The 18,551-nt window shown below is 39.4% G+C and overlaps 1 protein-coding gene across 1 annotated transcript in view; it reads left to right on the plus strand.

Moving 5' to 3' along the window:
- Positions 1 to 495: 495 nt before the first annotated feature.
- Positions 496 to 18,551, plus strand: part of TTC26 (tetratricopeptide repeat domain 26) — a 50,012-nt gene continuing 31,956 nt past the window's right edge. Inside the window, exons 1-7 of the mRNA XM_041753554.1 lie at positions 496 to 618; positions 1,234 to 1,371; positions 5,298 to 5,390; positions 7,190 to 7,304; positions 9,361 to 9,410; positions 16,761 to 16,906; positions 17,845 to 18,016. Of these exons, the coding sequence (XP_041609488.1) occupies positions 616 to 618; positions 1,234 to 1,371; positions 5,298 to 5,390; positions 7,190 to 7,304; positions 9,361 to 9,410; positions 16,761 to 16,906; positions 17,845 to 18,016 (717 nt within the window). The 5' untranslated portion in view covers positions 496 to 615. The remainder of the gene's footprint in view (positions 619 to 1,233; positions 1,372 to 5,297; positions 5,391 to 7,189; positions 7,305 to 9,360; positions 9,411 to 16,760; positions 16,907 to 17,844; positions 18,017 to 18,551) is intronic.

Genomic DNA, 18,551 nt, shown 5'->3' on the forward strand with positions numbered 1-18,551 from the left:
CTCAGTTCGGGAGCCAAGTAGATAAATTAAGTCGCCCAATCAACATGTAATTATCACAGTTCCTTATAACGTTTACCTATGTAAATAAGAAACTGTATTTTGGTGAATTCCCGCCTGCAAACGCCAACTCCCTGGGCTCAGCGCTTTCCCGCTAAGCCTCCGGGAGACCCGAGGCCCGGGATCACGTGCAAGTCCGCGCGGCGGGTTGCTATGGAGCCCAACGCGGCCCAAACCGGAAGTGGTCCCTGAAAATCACTTTCCCAGGAAACTCGCACTTGAAAAACAAATGCCACTGGGATTCGGTGTTTTTGTTTTTGTTTTTGTTTTTCCTTAGAGTAAACCCGTAAGCAGAGATACAAACTTCCGCTCCCGCAGCAGAGGACGACGCCTCCCATCCTAAAGAACTTGCACGCCTGCGGCGGCGGAAGGGAGGCGGAACCAAAAAGCGGCGGGCATCGGTGCTTCCGAGAGCGCTTCTCAGCGAAGGACCGGGCTCCGCCCCACCTTCCCTGCGGGTTGCTGTGGAGACGGAGAGAGCTGCGCTGATGCCCAGAGGCGCCGAGGCTGGGCCTCGGCTATCGGTCCGGGGAAGGGGCTCACAGAACCAATGCCAAGATGGTGAGTGGCTCTGAACAGGGAGGGAGAACTTTGAGTAGATCCCAGGACTGGAGATCGGAGGTTCCCAGCACGCCTGTGGGTTAAGCGTAGAGGTGTGAGCGGAGGGGGAGCTCCCTGCGCTACCCCGGTTCTCTCGGGAGCCAGGGATGCAGCTGTAAACACCTCCAGGCTTTCTTCCCCTGCTTCTCCCCCAACCCCCGCCCCTGAGCTGCCCGCGGGATGGTTAGAGGCCAAGGAAAGGCTGAGATGTCCCCACTCGAATGAATTGACAGAGAAGAGAAGACGTAGTAGCTGTTAGGTTCAGCCCACGTCCAGGGCGATGGCCCTTTTGGAGAAATACGGGTTGTATAGAGTTTGAATGGGCTTCCCTGGGTTCGTTGTTAAGGATTTGACATGCTGATGCTCTGAGTTTAAAAACTGATCCTAGAGGCGCTTTCAGCCCAGGTCGTGACCCCGGGGTCCCCGGATCGAGTCCCGCATCACGCTCCCTGCAGGGAGCCTGCTTGTGTCTCTACCTCTCTCTCTGTGTCTCTCATGAATAAATAAAATATTTTTTAAAAATAAAGCTGACCATTGGAATTGGATGTACAGCTGTTTTTGTTGCTTCCTTCACAGATGCTTTCAAGGGCCAAACCTGCTGTAGGCGGGGACCTGCCTCACACGGACAAAAGAAAGAAGAAAGGTAGGAAGATTCCGAAACTGGAGGAGCTGCTTTCGCAAAGGGATTTCACTGGAGCGATTACCCTGTTGGAGGTAATGCCCAAAGAAGGTTGCTTCTTAGGAAGTGGATGCCAGGAGCTGGTGGATGAATGCTTGGTTGAATGCTGGTTACTATGCTGTTGGAACAGGTGGGTGCGGTAGGGGGGCTTCCTGCAAATCTAGTCAGGCACATGTTGCAGATTCCATGTTAACAATATACCTGATTAAAGATGAACTAAGAAGATATACTTTTTTTTTTTTAAGATTTTATTTATTTATTCATGACAGACACAGAGAGAGAGAGAGGAAGAGACACAGGCAGAGGGAGAAGCAGGCCCCATGAGGGAGCCTGACGTTGGACTGGATCCTGGGTCTCCAGGATCACGCCCTGAGCTGAAGGCAGCACTAAACCGCTGAGCCACTGGGGCTGCCCGATATACTTCTTGAGGGATACTCTTAATTATGTCTAGTCCCACTGATGGTGAATTCAGCTAAAAATATGGAGGGACATTTATGTATTTATTTATTTATTCATTTATTTTTTTAGATTTTACGTATTTATTCATGAGAAACACAGAGAGAGGCAGAGACATAGGCAGAGGGAGAAGCAGGCCCCCTGTGGGAATTGTAATGCGGGACTCAAGCCCGGGACCCCAGGATCACAACCTGAGCCAAAGGCAGATGCTCAACGACTGAGCCACCCAGACGCCCCTGGAGGAACATTTAATATAGCATTAGTTCAGACAATGTTTATCCTGACCCCTGGCCAATTTTGACTTATTCTTATTATTATTATATATAATAATAATAATAATTATAAGAATAATTAAATTATTCTTATTCTTATTATATATTATAAAATTTGGGTCATTTAAATAATACCACCATGCTTCATGCTTATTGTCTAGACTACTGTGTGTTCAGGGAATACTTCAAATCTCTAGTAGTTCTCAACTTTTAATATGCATCAGTATCACCTAGGGTACTTATTAAAATGTATATTCCTGGATTCCTGCCTAGGGATTCTGATTCTTTACAGATCAGTCGACTGTGGTGCTCAGGAACCTATATTTTTAACGAGTAGCCCAAGTGCTTCTGATGTAGGTGGTCCAAGGACACTATACTTTGAGAAACTGCCTTGTGACCATCACACGTTATAGGAGAAATGAAGGGGCACACCAAAGAATGAAAAGATTAAGTTTTTTTTTTTTTAAAGATTTTATTTATTTATTCATGAGAGACACAGAGAGAGAGGCAGAGACACAGGCAGAGGGAGAAGCAGGCTCCACGCAGGGAGCCCGACGTTGGACTCAATCCCAGGACTCCAGTATCACACCCTGAGTTAAAGGCAGACCCCCAACCGCTAAGCCACCCAGGTGTCCCAACAATGATTGTTATAATTAGCTTCATATATTTCTTAGTCTTCCATGAGTAGTCCTATTTCTCACTAGCTCTGATCTTGAGTACCTTGTTTGATTTTTTTGGTGTTAGCTTTCTCATCATTAAAGTAGGGAAATTGGCTTAGAAAGACTTTCTAGCTCTGCAAATCAATAGACTAAGTGGTAGGTATATTTTATCAGTCTCTTGTTTCTCTTCTCTCTTTAAGACAATGACCACATTTTCCTTATATGGAATCCCACACTGCTTTTAAGTTGTTGAGGAGGTTCTGTTCTGTGCTTATACTCTTAGATGGCCAGCCAAAGCACCATGATATATGGGGATGAGAATTGCTATGGTTTGCAGGGAGAGGGTCTCATGAGCTCTTTTGTGCTTCCAGGCAATTTCTGGAGCAAATTTAGGGAGGCTTCAAATAAATATTTCTTCAGACTTGAGGCGCTGTACTCAAATCCACAGCATTTTGTGAAAGAAAGATTTTTAATGTTAGGGCATTAACTACAGGAGTAAGTTCTTGTCCTAGACCAGAAAGCATTAATGGATGTCTTCATCTTGTAACAGTCAAGGCAGCCAGTGTTCTGTAACAATCATCTATAAATATGCATTGGCTCCCTATTCAATTTTCTCCCCAATGTTTTTGGTTTATCAGCCTGTAGAATGGAAAACTCTCATCTTACCATGAGAGTTCAAACTCCTCCTTCAAGGCCTCATTCCTTTCCTCCAAAACAGGACTAATGTTGGCAGGGGAATTCATAAATATTTTTTCACAGTGGACGTACATGAGGCTAGTCTTCTGAATATCGGTAATTCCTGTGGGCTCTGGTAAGCCTATTCAAGAATAATGGAATGATTTAAAGGCTTACTCTCAGTGAAAGGTCATACCTATGAATAAATATATGTGTGCCCTAACGGGACAGGTTTGAAGTGTGAAGTAAAACATGGAGGGTGAGAACACAGGTAATGGGGTCCGTGGGCTGTCGTGGTCCCTGCTTCTATCTCCCCTGGCTGTGGTGGCCTTGAGTTCATTGTATCATCTCAGTAACCTTCAATTATATGGCATTAGATACTTCACATAATTCTCGTGTTCCTTAATAGCCCCCAGAATTGTTGTGGGATAACTCTTAAAATACTTTCTAGAATAAGGTGTTAGTAAATGCAGAGAAACAAATGTGAAATTTTGAAAATATATTATTTTCTTTCAACTGGAAATATTAAGAGAACTAGAAATTTTCACCTTGTGAATGTCTAAGAAATTATCTGTGTTATAGTTTTCTTGAATAATGTATAAAGCAGATATTAAAATTCTTTTAATTCCTGACATTGAAAGGAATTGAGATGATCATACAGTTATATATTGTTTCACTAGAGCATGTTTCAGTTGTTCTGTAGCCTTAATTGTTCCAGCATTTGATGATGCTTAGTGGAATAAATAAAATGTATATTCAGTTAGATGTTGCAACATTCAAAAGTAAGTATGTTTCCATGACAATTTTTTTTTTTTTTAAATTTTATTTTTTTTTTTATTTATTTATGATAGTCACAGAGAGAGAGAGAGGCAGAGACACAGGCGGAGGGAGAAGCAGGCTCCATGCACCGGGAGCCTGATGTGGGATTCGATCCCGGGTCTCCAGGATCGCGCCCTGGGCCAAAGGCAGGCGCCAAACCGCTGCGCCACCCAGGGATCCCTGTTTCCATGACAATTAATTGTGCTGGGGCACCTGGATGGATCAGTCAGTTGAGCCTCTGACTCTTTTTTTTTTTTAAAGATTTTATTTGTTTATTCATGAGAGACACAGAGAGAGAGAGAGAGCAGGCTCCCTGTGGGGAGCCCAATGCAGGACAGATCCCAGGACCCCAGCCTGCGACCTGAGCCAAAGGCAGATGCTCAACCACTGAAGAACCCAGAACTCTGGGATCATGCCCTGAGCCAAAGGCAGATGAGCCTGCCCGCTGAGCCACCCAAGGAGTCCTGGAGTCTACCTTAAAATAAATAAGTAATAAAAATCTTAAAAAAAAAAAAAAAGTAATTGTACTAAGTTCCCTATGTATAGGCTTAATTGAACACTATTGTCTAGCTTCTGTTACTTGTGATTTCCTATTTTTTATCAGTAGCTTAACATAATGGTTTTGGGTTTTTTTTTTTTTTTAATTTTTTTTTTTTTTTTTTTTATTTATGATAGTCACAGAGAGAGAGAGAGAGGCAAAGACACAGGCAGAGGGAGAAGCAGGCTCCATGCACTGGGAGCCTGATGTGGGATTCGATCCTGGGTCTCCAGGATCGCGCCCTGGGCCAAAGGCAGGCGCCAAACCGCTGCGCCACCCAGGGATCCCATGGTTTTGGTTTTTAATTTTTTTTAAAGTAATCTCTACACCCAGTGTGGAGTGTGAACTCATAACCCTGAGATCAAGAGCTCCACTGAATAAGCCAGCCAGGCACCCCAACATAGCAGTTTTTTAAAGAGAATTTATTAAAAGTTTTTCTTTCTTCCTTCCTTCCTTCCTTTCCCTCTCTCTTTCTTTTCTTCTTTCTTCCCTCCATCCTTCTCTCCCACCCTTCCTTTTTTTCATGAAATTTTAAATTGAAGTTCAAACGTCATGTTGGGGAACAAGAAGAGGATACTAATTTGTGGATTGGATACTGTGCTTTTCACCTGGGTGACTACAAGAGAGCTTTGGAGGTTAGTAAAAAAAAAAAAATATATATATATATATATATATATATATATATATATATATATATATATATAAAACATAAGGATTTTGAAAAACTTTTTAAGCTTTGTATTATAATAATACATGCTTCTGGTAAAATTTAAACACTACACAAAGGAACAAAGTAAAAAGAAAAAACATCACCTGTCTGCCTTCCCCAATCCTATTTCTTTGTTAACAGAGGCAACCATTGGCTCTTGTTTGATGTATTGCTTCAGAAATCTTCTATAAATTTAAAATATATATATATATTTATATGTCTAATTTATTCTTTGCTTTTAGGTATGTACTAATGAGATTGTTGAAAATATTTATAGTAGTATTTCTTAAGGAAATCTTTAGAAGAAGAGAAATAAATCCTTTTGATAAAATTTCCATGATGCTTTTCTCAAAAGAAGTTTACTTTTATTGTGCTGGGCTAATTTTAGACATAGGAAAGATTATATTATCTTTATATTTGTGCAAGTTGGGTTTCAAAAATTGTTTTTCTTGGTCATTGTAAACAGCACCTATCTAATGAGCAACCTATAAGATTATGAATCTAGATAAAATTTTAGTCGCCTTTTGTCAAGCAGTTTTTAAAGCATAAATGAAATTATTTGAACATTTTCCACATATCCTTACCCCCAAATGTAATCTAAGGATATTTATAAAACCTGCATAACCAGGTGAAAGTGTCCAAGATTAGGTAATGAGGAGGTATGACAAAGGACAAAAACAACAAAATCAGTGAGGGCAGAGGGAAGGTATGAAACAGACAGATTAGAGGCTGCTGGTATTGGTGAAAGATAGAGGGGAAAGAGAGTAGCCCCAGTATAGGAAGAAAAAGAAACAAAGGTAACTGGTAAAGTCTGATAAATAGAGTATGTGGAAAACATGGTTGACAAAACGAATCTCAGGAAGTGTTCTTTTCAGGAAGAAAATGCCTTTTTTAAAAACACTGTTTTGTTTATTTGAGATGGAGAGAGAGAGAGAGAGTGTGTGTGCGAGTGCATGAGCAGGGAAGAGGAACAGAGGGAGAAGCAGGCTCCCCACTGAAGCAGGGAGCCTGATGTGGGGCTTGATCCCAGGATCCCGAGATCATTATCTGAGCCAAAGGTAGACATTTAACAGACTGAGCCACCCAGGTGCATGAAAATGACTTTTTAAAATGTAAAGCCAAATAAGTAAAGCCAGAAAACAATTAGAATGAAATAGTATTGGTAGTATATTAAGGTTATCAAATATTAAGTTAACTGAACCTATGCATTTCTTTTATTTTTTTAAGTTAGCAAAAATAAAGTATTTTAGTTACTTTTCATTTCTGTAGTTTGTTAGCCCATAACATTGTTCAAAAGGAAAAAAAAAAGTTTAAGATTATGTGGAAAACAGGGATGCCTGGGCAGTGCAGTCGGTGTCCGACTCTTGGTTTTGACTCAGGTCATGAGATCTAGCCCTGCCTCCAGCTCCATGCTCAGCAGGCTGTCTACTTAAGATTCTCTTCTTCCTTTGCCCCTCCTCCTGCACATGAATGGGCCCATGCCCTCTCTCTCAAATAAATAAGTCTTAAAAAAAAAATTAATTAGGTGGACAACCGTCCCCTTGGGTAGGATTGAACTATAGCTTCAGTATTTAATCTTGCAGGTACAGAATAGTTCAGGAGCATATAGGATTCCCTAAATGTGAAGTTGCCCAATCTCAGTAAGAAATCCTATTCCATTATAGAAGAATGGCTCATCGGTTGCTTTACTGCCGAAATGAGATCCCTGCTTAATATATATTTCAGGAATATGAAAACGCAACAAAAGAGGAAAATTGCAATCCTGAAGTCTGGGTGAACCTAGCCTGTACCTACTTTTTTCTTGGAATGTATAAACAAGCTGAAGCAGCTGGATTTAAAGGTAAAATGGCCCCTTTAAATATCTAGTACTCATCACTAATGATATGAGTTATTTTAGAGATTTTAAAACATTTAATTCATTTTTCTATGGAGAAACCAAGCACAATTAGAAAACTGAAAAATAGGGCACCTGGCTGGTTCAGTCAGTAGAGCATGTGACTGTTGATCTTGGGGTTGTAAATTCAAGACCCATGTTGGGAGTCGAGATTACTTAAAAATAAAATATTTAAAAAGAAAAGAAAACTAAACAATAGATTTAATTTTCAAAGAACATTGAATCTAAGCAACTTTATTTATTTTATTTTTTTTAAGATTTTATTTATTTATTCATCAGAGACACACACAGAGAGAGAGAGGCAGAGGCACAGGCAGAGGGAGAAGCAGACGCCATGCAGGGAGCCTGACATGGGACTCGATTCCAGGACTCCAGGATCACAACCCTGGGCCAAAGGCAGCTGCCAAACTGCTGAGCCACCCAGGGATCCCCGAATCTAAGCAACTTTAAAGAGAGAGTTAATCTCTATGCTGCTTCCTCTCCCCACCCTACCTCCCGGAAGCTATAGCAGACAAGCAGGGTAAGAGAAGCAAAAGGGCAAGTTATCTTTCTTAGGCCCCCTCATGGTAGGATATTCATGCTGTTGTAGGAGCTGAGGATACTTGTCTAAGCCCTACCAGTATGGATTTTATAGCTGTTTTCCCTGCTTCTGAGTGAAAAGCCAAGTAATTTCCACTTGAAGAATTCAGACTTATTTTTATTTGCTTTACTTGTCCTGACAGCTGTCTAAGAAGAACTGGACATCAACCTGCAAGTAAGGATAGGACAAAGAAAAACAGGGGAGGAAAGATAAAAATAATGAGAGTATGAATCAGATTAAATTCAAAGAAATGTAGAGAAACTGGCCAAGGGAATGTTTGTTAGGAAATTTGTTAGGAAAGAATATATTCTAGGATAGAATTCTTAGATAATTCTAAGAGATAACTCATATATATGAGATAACTCATATATACATATTTAGGAACTATTCCAGCTCAGATTCATGGGTCTTGTGGAACTTGAAGCCTTTCTTAATCACTACACAAATTATTTCCTGTGTACTAATGTAGTTTTTCTTAATTTAGTTATACGAGCCTTTAAGTTATTATTTATCTCATGTTTCTAGACTTTATCTGCACCTAAAAGGGTGTTAGACACATAGAAAGTGATCAAGGTAGCTATCTTTCCATTTAATTTTTTCTTTTTATGCTTTGAAGTATGATTTTTTTCTGTAAAAAGACGTAGGGTTAGGTATCTAGATTTAGGAAAATTCTTCAACAGTGAAAAGGGGATTTGGAACTTGAAAGATGTTTACCTTTTCACTTGGTTGACTGTTTCAGTGTGGCAGATTATCATGCTAGAAGATACATGGAGTAGAGACTGGGCTAATATTTTTTTTTTTTAATTTTTATTTATTTATGATAGTCACAGAGAGAGAGAGAGAGGTAGAGACACAGGCAGAGGGAGAAGCAGGCTCCATGCACTGGGACCCCGACGTGGGATTTGATCCCGGGTCTCCAGGATCGCGCCCTGGGCCAAAGGCAAGCACCAAACCGCTGCGCCACCCAGGGATCCCATTGGGCTAATATTTAAGAAAATATGGTCATATAATTGTAGAAAAGGAGATTTTAGAAGGAATTGACAAGGAATACTTGGAAGAACAGCTGAATGACACTGGATTTCTACATGAATTGAAATAAACAAAACTGTTTATTTCCAGTGTTTGGTTAGTGTGTGAACAGCCCAGCTGTGGGCTGGTACTGGAACTGTGTGTGTGGCGTTGTGCTGTGGCTACACCATGATGTAGAACACGTGCTAGGGAAGAACAGAACTTTTTTTTTCTGGTTCCTGATGCTGTTGCTGCCACTGCAGGTAGAGACCAGACTAATATATATGATGGTAGAGACAGATTAGGATCACATAGATAAAGATTTGAGAAGATTATCTGAGTCTCACTCCTGTTGTTCTTGCAAGGGATTAAGTGTCATAGACAGTAATAAGCAGCTTGAACTTTTTTTTTCAGCTCCAAAAAGCCGACTTCAAAACCGCCTCCTCTTCCACTTGGCTCATAAGGTATTTATGATCTCATTTCACACTTCTTGTTTTGAAAATATTTTTTCTTCCTTCTTGTTAAAAACAATGGTGAAAAAAATAAGAAATGCTTATTAATAATAGTTCTAGAACAAGTAGAATATAGGTATTAATTTTATAGGATTTTCACCCTTAGTGTTTTTACACTACTAATCTGTTAAGAGATGTTAAATTGTTGTTCTTTTTGTTTGTTTGTTTAAAGATTTTATTTATTTATTCATGAGAGACACAGAGAGAAAGAGAGGCAGAGACACAGGCAGAGGGAGAAGCAGGCTTCATCCAGGAAGCCCGATGTGGGACTCGATCCCGGGTGTCCAGGATCAGGCCCTGGGCCGAAGGCAATGCAAAACCACTGAGCCACCTGGGCTGCCCAATTGTTCTTCTTAAAAGTAATAGTCATTGAAGATCAGTTTCTTTCAACTATCCTATTGTCTCTTGGAAGCAGACTGAAAGAAGCTTTGTCTTAACTCCTAGAAATACACATTTTTCAAAATTGCCTTAGAGGAATAAGGTTTGTTTTGTTTTGTTTTTTTAAGAGAGAGGGAGAGGGATGACTTGGTGGCTCAGTCAGTTAAGTGTCTGCCTTCATCTCGGGTCATGATCCTGGGGTCCTGGGATTGGGCCCTGCATCTGGTTCCTTGCTCAGTGGAGAGCCTGCTTCTCCCTCTCCCTCTGCCACTCCCTCTGCTTGTGTGTGCATGCTCTCTCTCTCTCTCTCAAATAAATAAATAAATAAATAAATAAATAAATAAATAAATAAATAAATAAAATCTTTAAAAAGAGAGAGAGGGGGAGAGAGAGAGAGAAAGACAGAGCATGCAAGAGTGAGGGGTGCAGAGGAAGAGCGAGAGAGAGAATCTTAAGCAGGTTTCATACCTAGTGTGGAGCCTGATGTGGGGCTCAATCTCACAACCGTAAGGTCATGACCTGAGCTGAAATCAAGAGTTGGGTGCTTAATTGACTAAGCCACCCAGCTGCCCCTTTTAAAAAAGTTTTTATTTATTCATTTAAGTAACCTCTACACCCAACATGGGACTCAAACTCACAACCCCAAGATCAAGAGTCACAATCTCTACCTACTGAGCCAGCCAGGTACCCTTGCCTTATAGCAATAATTTCTTTTTTTCTTTTTTTTTTATATAGCAATAATTTCAATCATCATCATAAAATGGTTTTTTTTTTAATTTTAATTTTTTTTAAATTTTTATTTATTTATGATAGTCACAGAGAGATAGAGAGAGGCAGAGACACAGGCAGAGGGAGAAGCAGGCTCCATGCACCGGGAGCCCGACGTGGGATTCGATCCCGGGTCTCCAGGATCGCGCCCTGGGCCAAAGGCAGGCGCCAAACCGCTGCGCCACCCAGGGATCCCTATAAAATGGTTTTTAAAAAATAATTTTCCACATTATAGAGGTTACATATTAATTATATTAAAATATAAGTAAGCAAAAATTGAAGAAGGAAGTAACATCTACACCCACTAAAAAGTAGAATTACAGGGCAATATCCCTAATGAACATGGATGCAAAAATTCTCAATAAAATAATAGCAAATCAAATTCAACAGTACATTAAAAGAATTATTCACTGCAATCAAATGGGATTTATTCCTGGGCTGCAGGGTGATTCAATATTTGCAAATCAATCAATGTGATATACCATATTAATAAAAGAAAGGATAAAAACCATATGATCCTGTCAATAGATGCAGAAAAAGCATTTGACAAAATACAGCATCTTTTTTTTTTTTTAAGATTTTATTTATTTATTTATTCATGAGAGACGCAGAGAGAGAGAAAGGCAGAGACACAGGCAGAGGGAGAAGCAGGCTCCATGCAGGGAGCCCGATGTGGGACTCGATCCCAGGTCTCCAGGATCACACCCTGGGCTGAAGGTGGCACCAAACCACTGAGCCACCCGGGTTGCCCTACAGCATCTTTTCCTAATAAAAACCGGAGGTAGAGATAGATGGACCTCAGCATCAATAAAGGCCATATACAAAAGACCCACAGCTAATATTATCCTCAGTGAGGAAAAACTGAGAGCCTTTCCCCTATGGTCAGGAACAAGACAAGGATGTCGACTCTAACAATTACTAATAAACATGGTATTGGAAGTCTTAGCCTCAGCAATCAGACAACAAAAAGAAATAAAAGGCATCTAAACTGGCAAGGAAGAAGTCAAACTTTCACTATTTGCAGACAACATGCTATTCTGTAAAAAACCTGAAAAACTCCACCAATTGCTAGAACTAATACATGAATTCAGCAAAGTCGCAGGATATAAAATCAATGTGCAGAGGGGACGCCTGGGTGGCCCAGTGGTTGAGTGTCTGCCTTTGGCTCAGGATGTGATCCCAGGGTTCTGAGATCAAGTCCCACATTGGGCTCTCCCTCTGCCTATATCTCTGCCTCTCTCTGTGTCTCTCATGAATAAATAAAAAAAATCTTTAAAAAAAAAATCAGTGTGCAGAAATCTGTTGCATTTCTATACACCACCAACAAAGCAGCAGAAAAAGAAATCAAGGAATTGATCCCATTTACAATTGCATAAAAAATCATAATATATCTAGGAATAAATCTAACTAAAGAAATAAAAGATCTATACTCTGAAAAGTATAGAACACCTATGAAAGAAATTAAAGAGGACACAAAAAATGGAAAAGTATTCCATGAACAAACATTGTTCAAGTGTCTATACTACCCAAAGCAATCTACACACTTAATGCAATCCCCATCAAAATACCACTAGCATTTTTCACAAAGCTGGAATAAACAATCCTAAAATTTGTATGGAACCACAAAAGACCCCGAATAGCCAAAGCAATTCTGAAAAAGAAAAACAAAACTGGAGGCATCATGATTTTGGATTTCAAGCTATATTACAAAAGTATAGTGCTCAAGACAGTACAGTACTGGCACAAAAACAGGGACGTAGATCAGTGGAACAGAATAGAGAACCCAGAAATAGGTCCACAACTATATAGTCAATTAATCTTCATCAAAGCAGGAAAGAATAGCCAGTGGAAAAAAAGACATGATCTCCAAATGGTATTCGAGGGCAGCCCCGGTGGCGCAGTGGTTTAGTGCCGCCTGCAGCCTGGGTTGTGATCCTGGAGATCCGGGATCGAGTCCCACGTCAGGTTCCCTGCATGGAGCCTGCTTCTCCCTCTGCCTGTGTCCCAGCCATTCTCTCTCTCTCTCTCTCTCTCTCTCTCTCTCAATAAATAAATAAATAAAATCTAAAAAAAAAAAAAAAAACTAAAAAGAAAGAAAGTTAAAAAAAACAAAACATGGTATTCGGAAAACTGAACAGCCACATGCAGAATGAAACTGGACCACTTTCTTACGCCATACACATACAAAAATACACATACAAAAATAAATTTGAAATGAATGAAAGACCTAAATGTGAGACAGGAAACTATCAAAATCCTAGAAGAGAATGCAGGAACACAGGCAGCAATCTTTTTGACCTCAGCTGTAGCAACTTCTTACTAGACATGTCTCCTGAGGCAAGGAAAACAAAAGCCAAAATGAACTATTAGGACTTCATCAAGATAAAAAGCTTCTGCACAACAAAGGAAACAACAAAACTAAAAGGCAGCTGCAGGATGGGAGAATATATTTGCAAACGATATATCTGGTAAAGGGTTAGTATCCAAAATCTACAAAGAACTTATCAAACTCAACACCTAAAAAATTAAGAAATGGGCAGAAGACGTGAATAAACATTTTGCCAAACAAGATATCCGGGTGGCTAACAGACATAGGAAAAGATGCTCAACATCACTCATTTTCAGGGAAATACAAATCAAAACCATGATGTGATACTATCTCACACCTGTCAGGATAGCTAAAATTAACAACACAAGAAACAACAGGTGTTGGTGAGAATAAAGAGAAAGGGGAACCCTCTTGCACTATTGGTAGAAACACAAACTGGTGCAGGCGCTCTGGAGAAGGATATGGAAGTTCTTTAAAGTGTTACAAATAGAACTGCCTTGGGATACCTGGGTGGCTCAGTCAGTTAAGCATCTGACTTGGGCTCAGGTCATGTTCTCAGGATCCTGGCATGGAGCCCTGAGTCAAGCTCCTTGCTCAGTGGGTAGTCTGCTTCTCCCTCTCCCTCTGTCCCTCCCCCTGCTTGTGTTCTCTTTTTTCTTTCTCTCTCTCTCAAATTAATAAAGATAATTATTTTTATATGCATATTTATATTTTATTTTTTGTTTTGCATGATGAGACATGCTGAATATACATTTTTGTATTCTGCTTTTATTTTTTACTTATCTGTATACAATGAGCATATCCCCAAGTCACTAGTCTTTAAGACTATGACTTTTTAAAATAGTTTTTATATTTCATTGTATGCATGCATCATAATTTATTTAATGTTTCCTAGTTATTTGACTTTTAGATTATATATATGTATTTATCTTTAATTTTTTAATACTTATATACAACACCCGGTGATCATCACAAATGCATTCCTAATCCCCATACCATATTTAATCCATCCCTCCCACCCACCTCCCCTCTGGTACCATCATTAAGGGTCTGTTTCTTGGTTTGCCTGTCCCTCTCTTCTTTTCCCTATGGCTCATTTGTTTTGTTCCTCTTCTTTTTTTTTTTTTTTAAGACTTTATTTATTCATGAGAGACACAGAGAGAGAGAGAGAGGCAGAGACATAGGCAGAGAGAGAAGTAGGCTCCCTGTGGGGAGCCTGATGTGGGCTTAATCCCAGGACTCTAGGATCACACCCTGAGCCAAAGGCAGACACTCAAGCACTGAGCCTCCCCAGGTGTCCCTGTTTTTTTTTTCTTAAATTCCACATATGAGTGAAGTCATATGGTATTTGTCTTTCTCTAACTGATATATCTTACTTGGCATTACACTTTCTAGATCCATCCATGTTGCCTTGCCCCAAATGGCAAAATTTCATTCTTTTCTATGGCTGAGTTATATTCCATTGTGCATATACACGCATATATATCCATCTATATATGTATAACATATATAAATATGCACCGCCTCTTCTTTATCCATTTATCAGTTGATGGACATTTGGGCTCTTTCCATAATTTGGCTATTGTAAATAATGCTGCTATAAACATCAGAGTATATATGTATCCCTTTGAATTATTTTTTAAAAAATATTTTATTTATTTATTCATGATAGACATAGAGAGAGAGGCAGAGACACAGGCAGAGGGAGAAGCAGGCTCCATGCCGGGAGCCCGACGTGAGACTCGATCCCGGGCCCCCAGGATCGCCCCCTGGGCCAAAGGCAGGTGCTAAACCGCCGAGCCACCCAGGGATCCCCTCCCTTTGAATTATTATTTTTGTATCCTTTGTATTTTTGTATCCTTTGGTTAAATACCTGGTAGTGCGTTGCTGGATCTAGGATAGTTCTATTTTTACCATTTTGAGGAACCTCCATACTGTTTTCCGGAGTGGCTGCACCAGTTTGCATTCCCACCACAGTGCAGAGGGTTTGTTCCTTTTTCTCCATATCCTTGCTAATACCTGTTGTTTCTTGTGTTGTTAATTTTATTTTATGAGGCGAGCATTACCCTGGTACCAAAACCAGATAGACTCCACTAAAAAATAGAACTACAGGCCAATATCCCTGATGAACATGGATGCAGAAATTCTCGATAAAATATTAGCAAACCAAATCCAATAGTACATTTAAAGAATCATTCACCATGATTAAGTGGGATTTATCTTTTGGGCTGCAAGGGCAGTTCAGTTTTCACAAGTTAATCAATGTGATACACCACATTTAGTAAAGGAAAGGATAAGAACCATATGATCATTTCAATAGATGTATACACCAATAAAGTAGAAAGAGAAGTCAAAGAATCAATCCCAGGGGATCCCTGGGTGGTGCAGCAATTTAGTGCCTGCCTTTGGCCCAGGGCGCGATCCTGGAGACCGGGGATCGAATCCCAGGTCGGGCTCCCGGTGCATGGAGCCTGCTTCTCCCTCTGCCTATGTCTCTGCCTCTCTCTCTCTCTCTATCATAAATAAATAAAAATTAAAAAAAAGAAGAATCAATCCCATTTAGATTGTTTTAATTTTAATTATAAAAATGTTATTCTGAACAACCTAGGAATGGGCTTAGTGAGTTATTGAATTTGAACAACTTTAAAGGCTTTAATTGACAGGTCGTCTGGATGGCTTATTCAGTTAGGCATCTAGCTCTTGATTTCCACTCAGGTCATGAACTCAGGATGATGGAATCAAGCCCCACATTGGGCTCTGCACTCAGCATGGAGCCTGCTTGGGAGTCTCTCTCTTCCTCTCCCTCTGCCTCTCTCCCCACTTGCAGGCATGTATTCTCTCTCTCTCTCTCTCTCTCTTAAATAAATAAATAAATAAATAAATAAATAAATAAATAAATAAATAAAATTTTTTAAATAAAGTTTTTAATTGATATTGCTAAATTATTTTACTAAAAGTTTATCAAATCATCCATAGCCATTATATGAAAATAATTATTCTTAGCACATTTAAAAATTTCACAGTATAATTATCCATCTCTATTTAGTTCTTTCAGTTTTTGTGTTACATGTTTTTCAGACTCTAACATAAAGTACTTACAAGTTTAGAATTGTTCTGTCCTTCCAGTGGATTGAAACATCATTATAAAATGTCTCTCTTTATCTCTAAAAATTCCTCTCCACATAAAGTCTACTTTGTCATATTTGTATAGCTACACCACTCCCTTTTGTTTAATATTTGTCTATTATATCTCTTTACATACTTTTTAAAAAACATTTTTAAAGATTTATTTATTCATTGAGAGAGAGAGAAAGAGAGCAAGTGAGGGTTGGGGAGAAAGACCCACAGAGAGGGAGAAGGAGAGAAGCAGACTCCCCGGTGAGCAGAGTCCAATGCAGGGCTTGATCCCATGACCCTGAGATCATGACCTGAGCTGAAATCTAGAGCCGGACATTCAACACACTGAGCCCCCCAGGTGTCTCTCTCTTCACATACTTTAATATTTTCTACCTTACTATGAAACAGGATATAAAAAGGATAACACAGGGGAAAAAAGGAAAGGAAGAAGATGAAGGAGAGGTCAAATAATTAATATAATTGTGTCTCAAAGGCTTTCCATTGTCAAGGCTATGCCTCCACAGGCTGTTTTCATCCTTTTTTTTGAAGGAGAGACAGAGGAGAAGAAGATAAGGAACTGAAGAGAAAGAGGGAGAACTAAGAGACAAGATGGCTGGAGGGCCAGGAATTAAAATCTCTGTACCATAGATGTTGATTAACTGTACTCTAGTATGAATCTTTACATGTCTTCTTCCCTTTGACAATTTTAGTTTAATGATGAGAAGAAGTTGATGAACTTTCATCAGAATCTTCAAGATATCACAGAAGATCAACTCAGTTTGGCCTCAATCCACTATATGCGATCTCATTACCAAGAAGCTATTGATATTTATAAGCGAATACTGCTAGATAACAGGTCTGTGTCTTTCCATGTCTATTGAAAACTCACAATCTCATTTTGTTAGCTTTTTCTGTAACTGTTTGGGCTGAGGACCTAGTGTCCTTCCAATCTAATCACCATGTGTTCAAATCCATTTAGCTAATAATGTAGTCAGATTAAGAACTCCGTATTCTCCAGATCAGGATTTCTCCACTTTTATTTCACTATCATCCTTCCAAGGAGCCCTTTTAGGCTCCTCCTGCCTCCATCACTTTCTCATGAAATTTTAAAACCACAGATATAATGTATGTCCATTTATGTACTGAACGTATATCTATGCTTTATACTTAAAATGAGTATAATTTTCCACTTTTTCATAAGGATTTTTTTACCCCTTGGGGATGATCTGGCCCCTGTTGAAAATGCATGGTCTAAATGTATCATTTCAGCATTGTATTAGATTGAAGGGAACTTGCTGACAAAATTAGAAATAAACCATTCTGAAGAATGAGGATTCCAACTTTATCACTGCCCACTGGGTCTCTCTTCCACTTCCCAAAAAGATCTCATCCACCTGCCTTCTCCTCTTTTCCTTACCTGCACCTCACCCATTCCTCTTCTCAGTCATCAAGTCTGTTTGCTTTGAGTGTCTGTTCTCTGTATGGTGTACGCTTATTTACAGTTTTGCCCAGTGATAGCATATGTTAGTCTTTTTAACATGAACTAGTAGGAGTTGGAAGCTTCCCTTTCTTCTTTAGTTGTCATCTCTCATTCTACTTAAATTAAAACACCCAAATATTACAATACAAAAGAAAAATACTGCACTAATGATATCTTGCCTTCTTTCTTCAAAAGGCAAATTCATGTTCTCTTCACCTGGCTGTCCATTTGAACCATTAAAAAAGTCTTTGTAGTTTGACAATCTTACTATGAAGTAGACTTAAACTTTAACCCTTAATTCTTTCATCTAATAGGGAATACCTTGCCCTCAATGTTTATGTGGCCCTATGTTACTACAAGTTGGATTACTATGATGTGTCTCAAGAAGTTCTGGCAGTTTACCTTCAGCAAATTCCTGATAGCACCATCGCACTCAATCTTAAGGCCTGTAATCATTTTCGCCTTTACAACGGCAAAGCAGCTGAGGTAGTGATGGAAATGTGTTTTTAATTCCAGTTTGAATAACCCTATACTTTCTGGGTTATTCATAAGACTCTACTATCTGTAATTCCTGATAAATATAATATCCCTTTGTTATTGCTAAGGTGATTCTATGAGAATCAACTATTTATATTGATTGGATATTCTAAAAAAATGGTGACTTTTGAATATTGTGTGTCTAATGTATTGTAGATGATCTTTACCTAGATGCTTTACATTAACTTAAATTTATGTCGAAACTGAACAGTTCTGCTTCTTCCTCTAAAATAGGTTTGTGGCTCTGTGGTTTATTGTCACCAGCATGTAAATCACGTCATAAACCTAGGATTTCCATCAGTCTTTTTCTTCACTCTCCCCCTCTATGTAATCACCTACCAGTTCCTATTAAGTTCTATGTCCTAGATATTTCTTTGATCTGTCCCTTCTCCTCTACCACTGCTCTAGTCTGGGTACATCTCTTATTTCGGTTCTTTAAATAATTTCCCTGCCTCTAGCCTTGTCCTTTCTAGTCTAGCCACCA

The sequence above is a fragment of the Vulpes lagopus genome, chromosome 4, assembly GCF_018345385.1.
Source record: "Vulpes lagopus strain Blue_001 chromosome 4, ASM1834538v1, whole genome shotgun sequence".
NCBI classification, from domain to species: Eukaryota; Metazoa; Chordata; class Mammalia; order Carnivora; family Canidae; genus Vulpes; species Vulpes lagopus.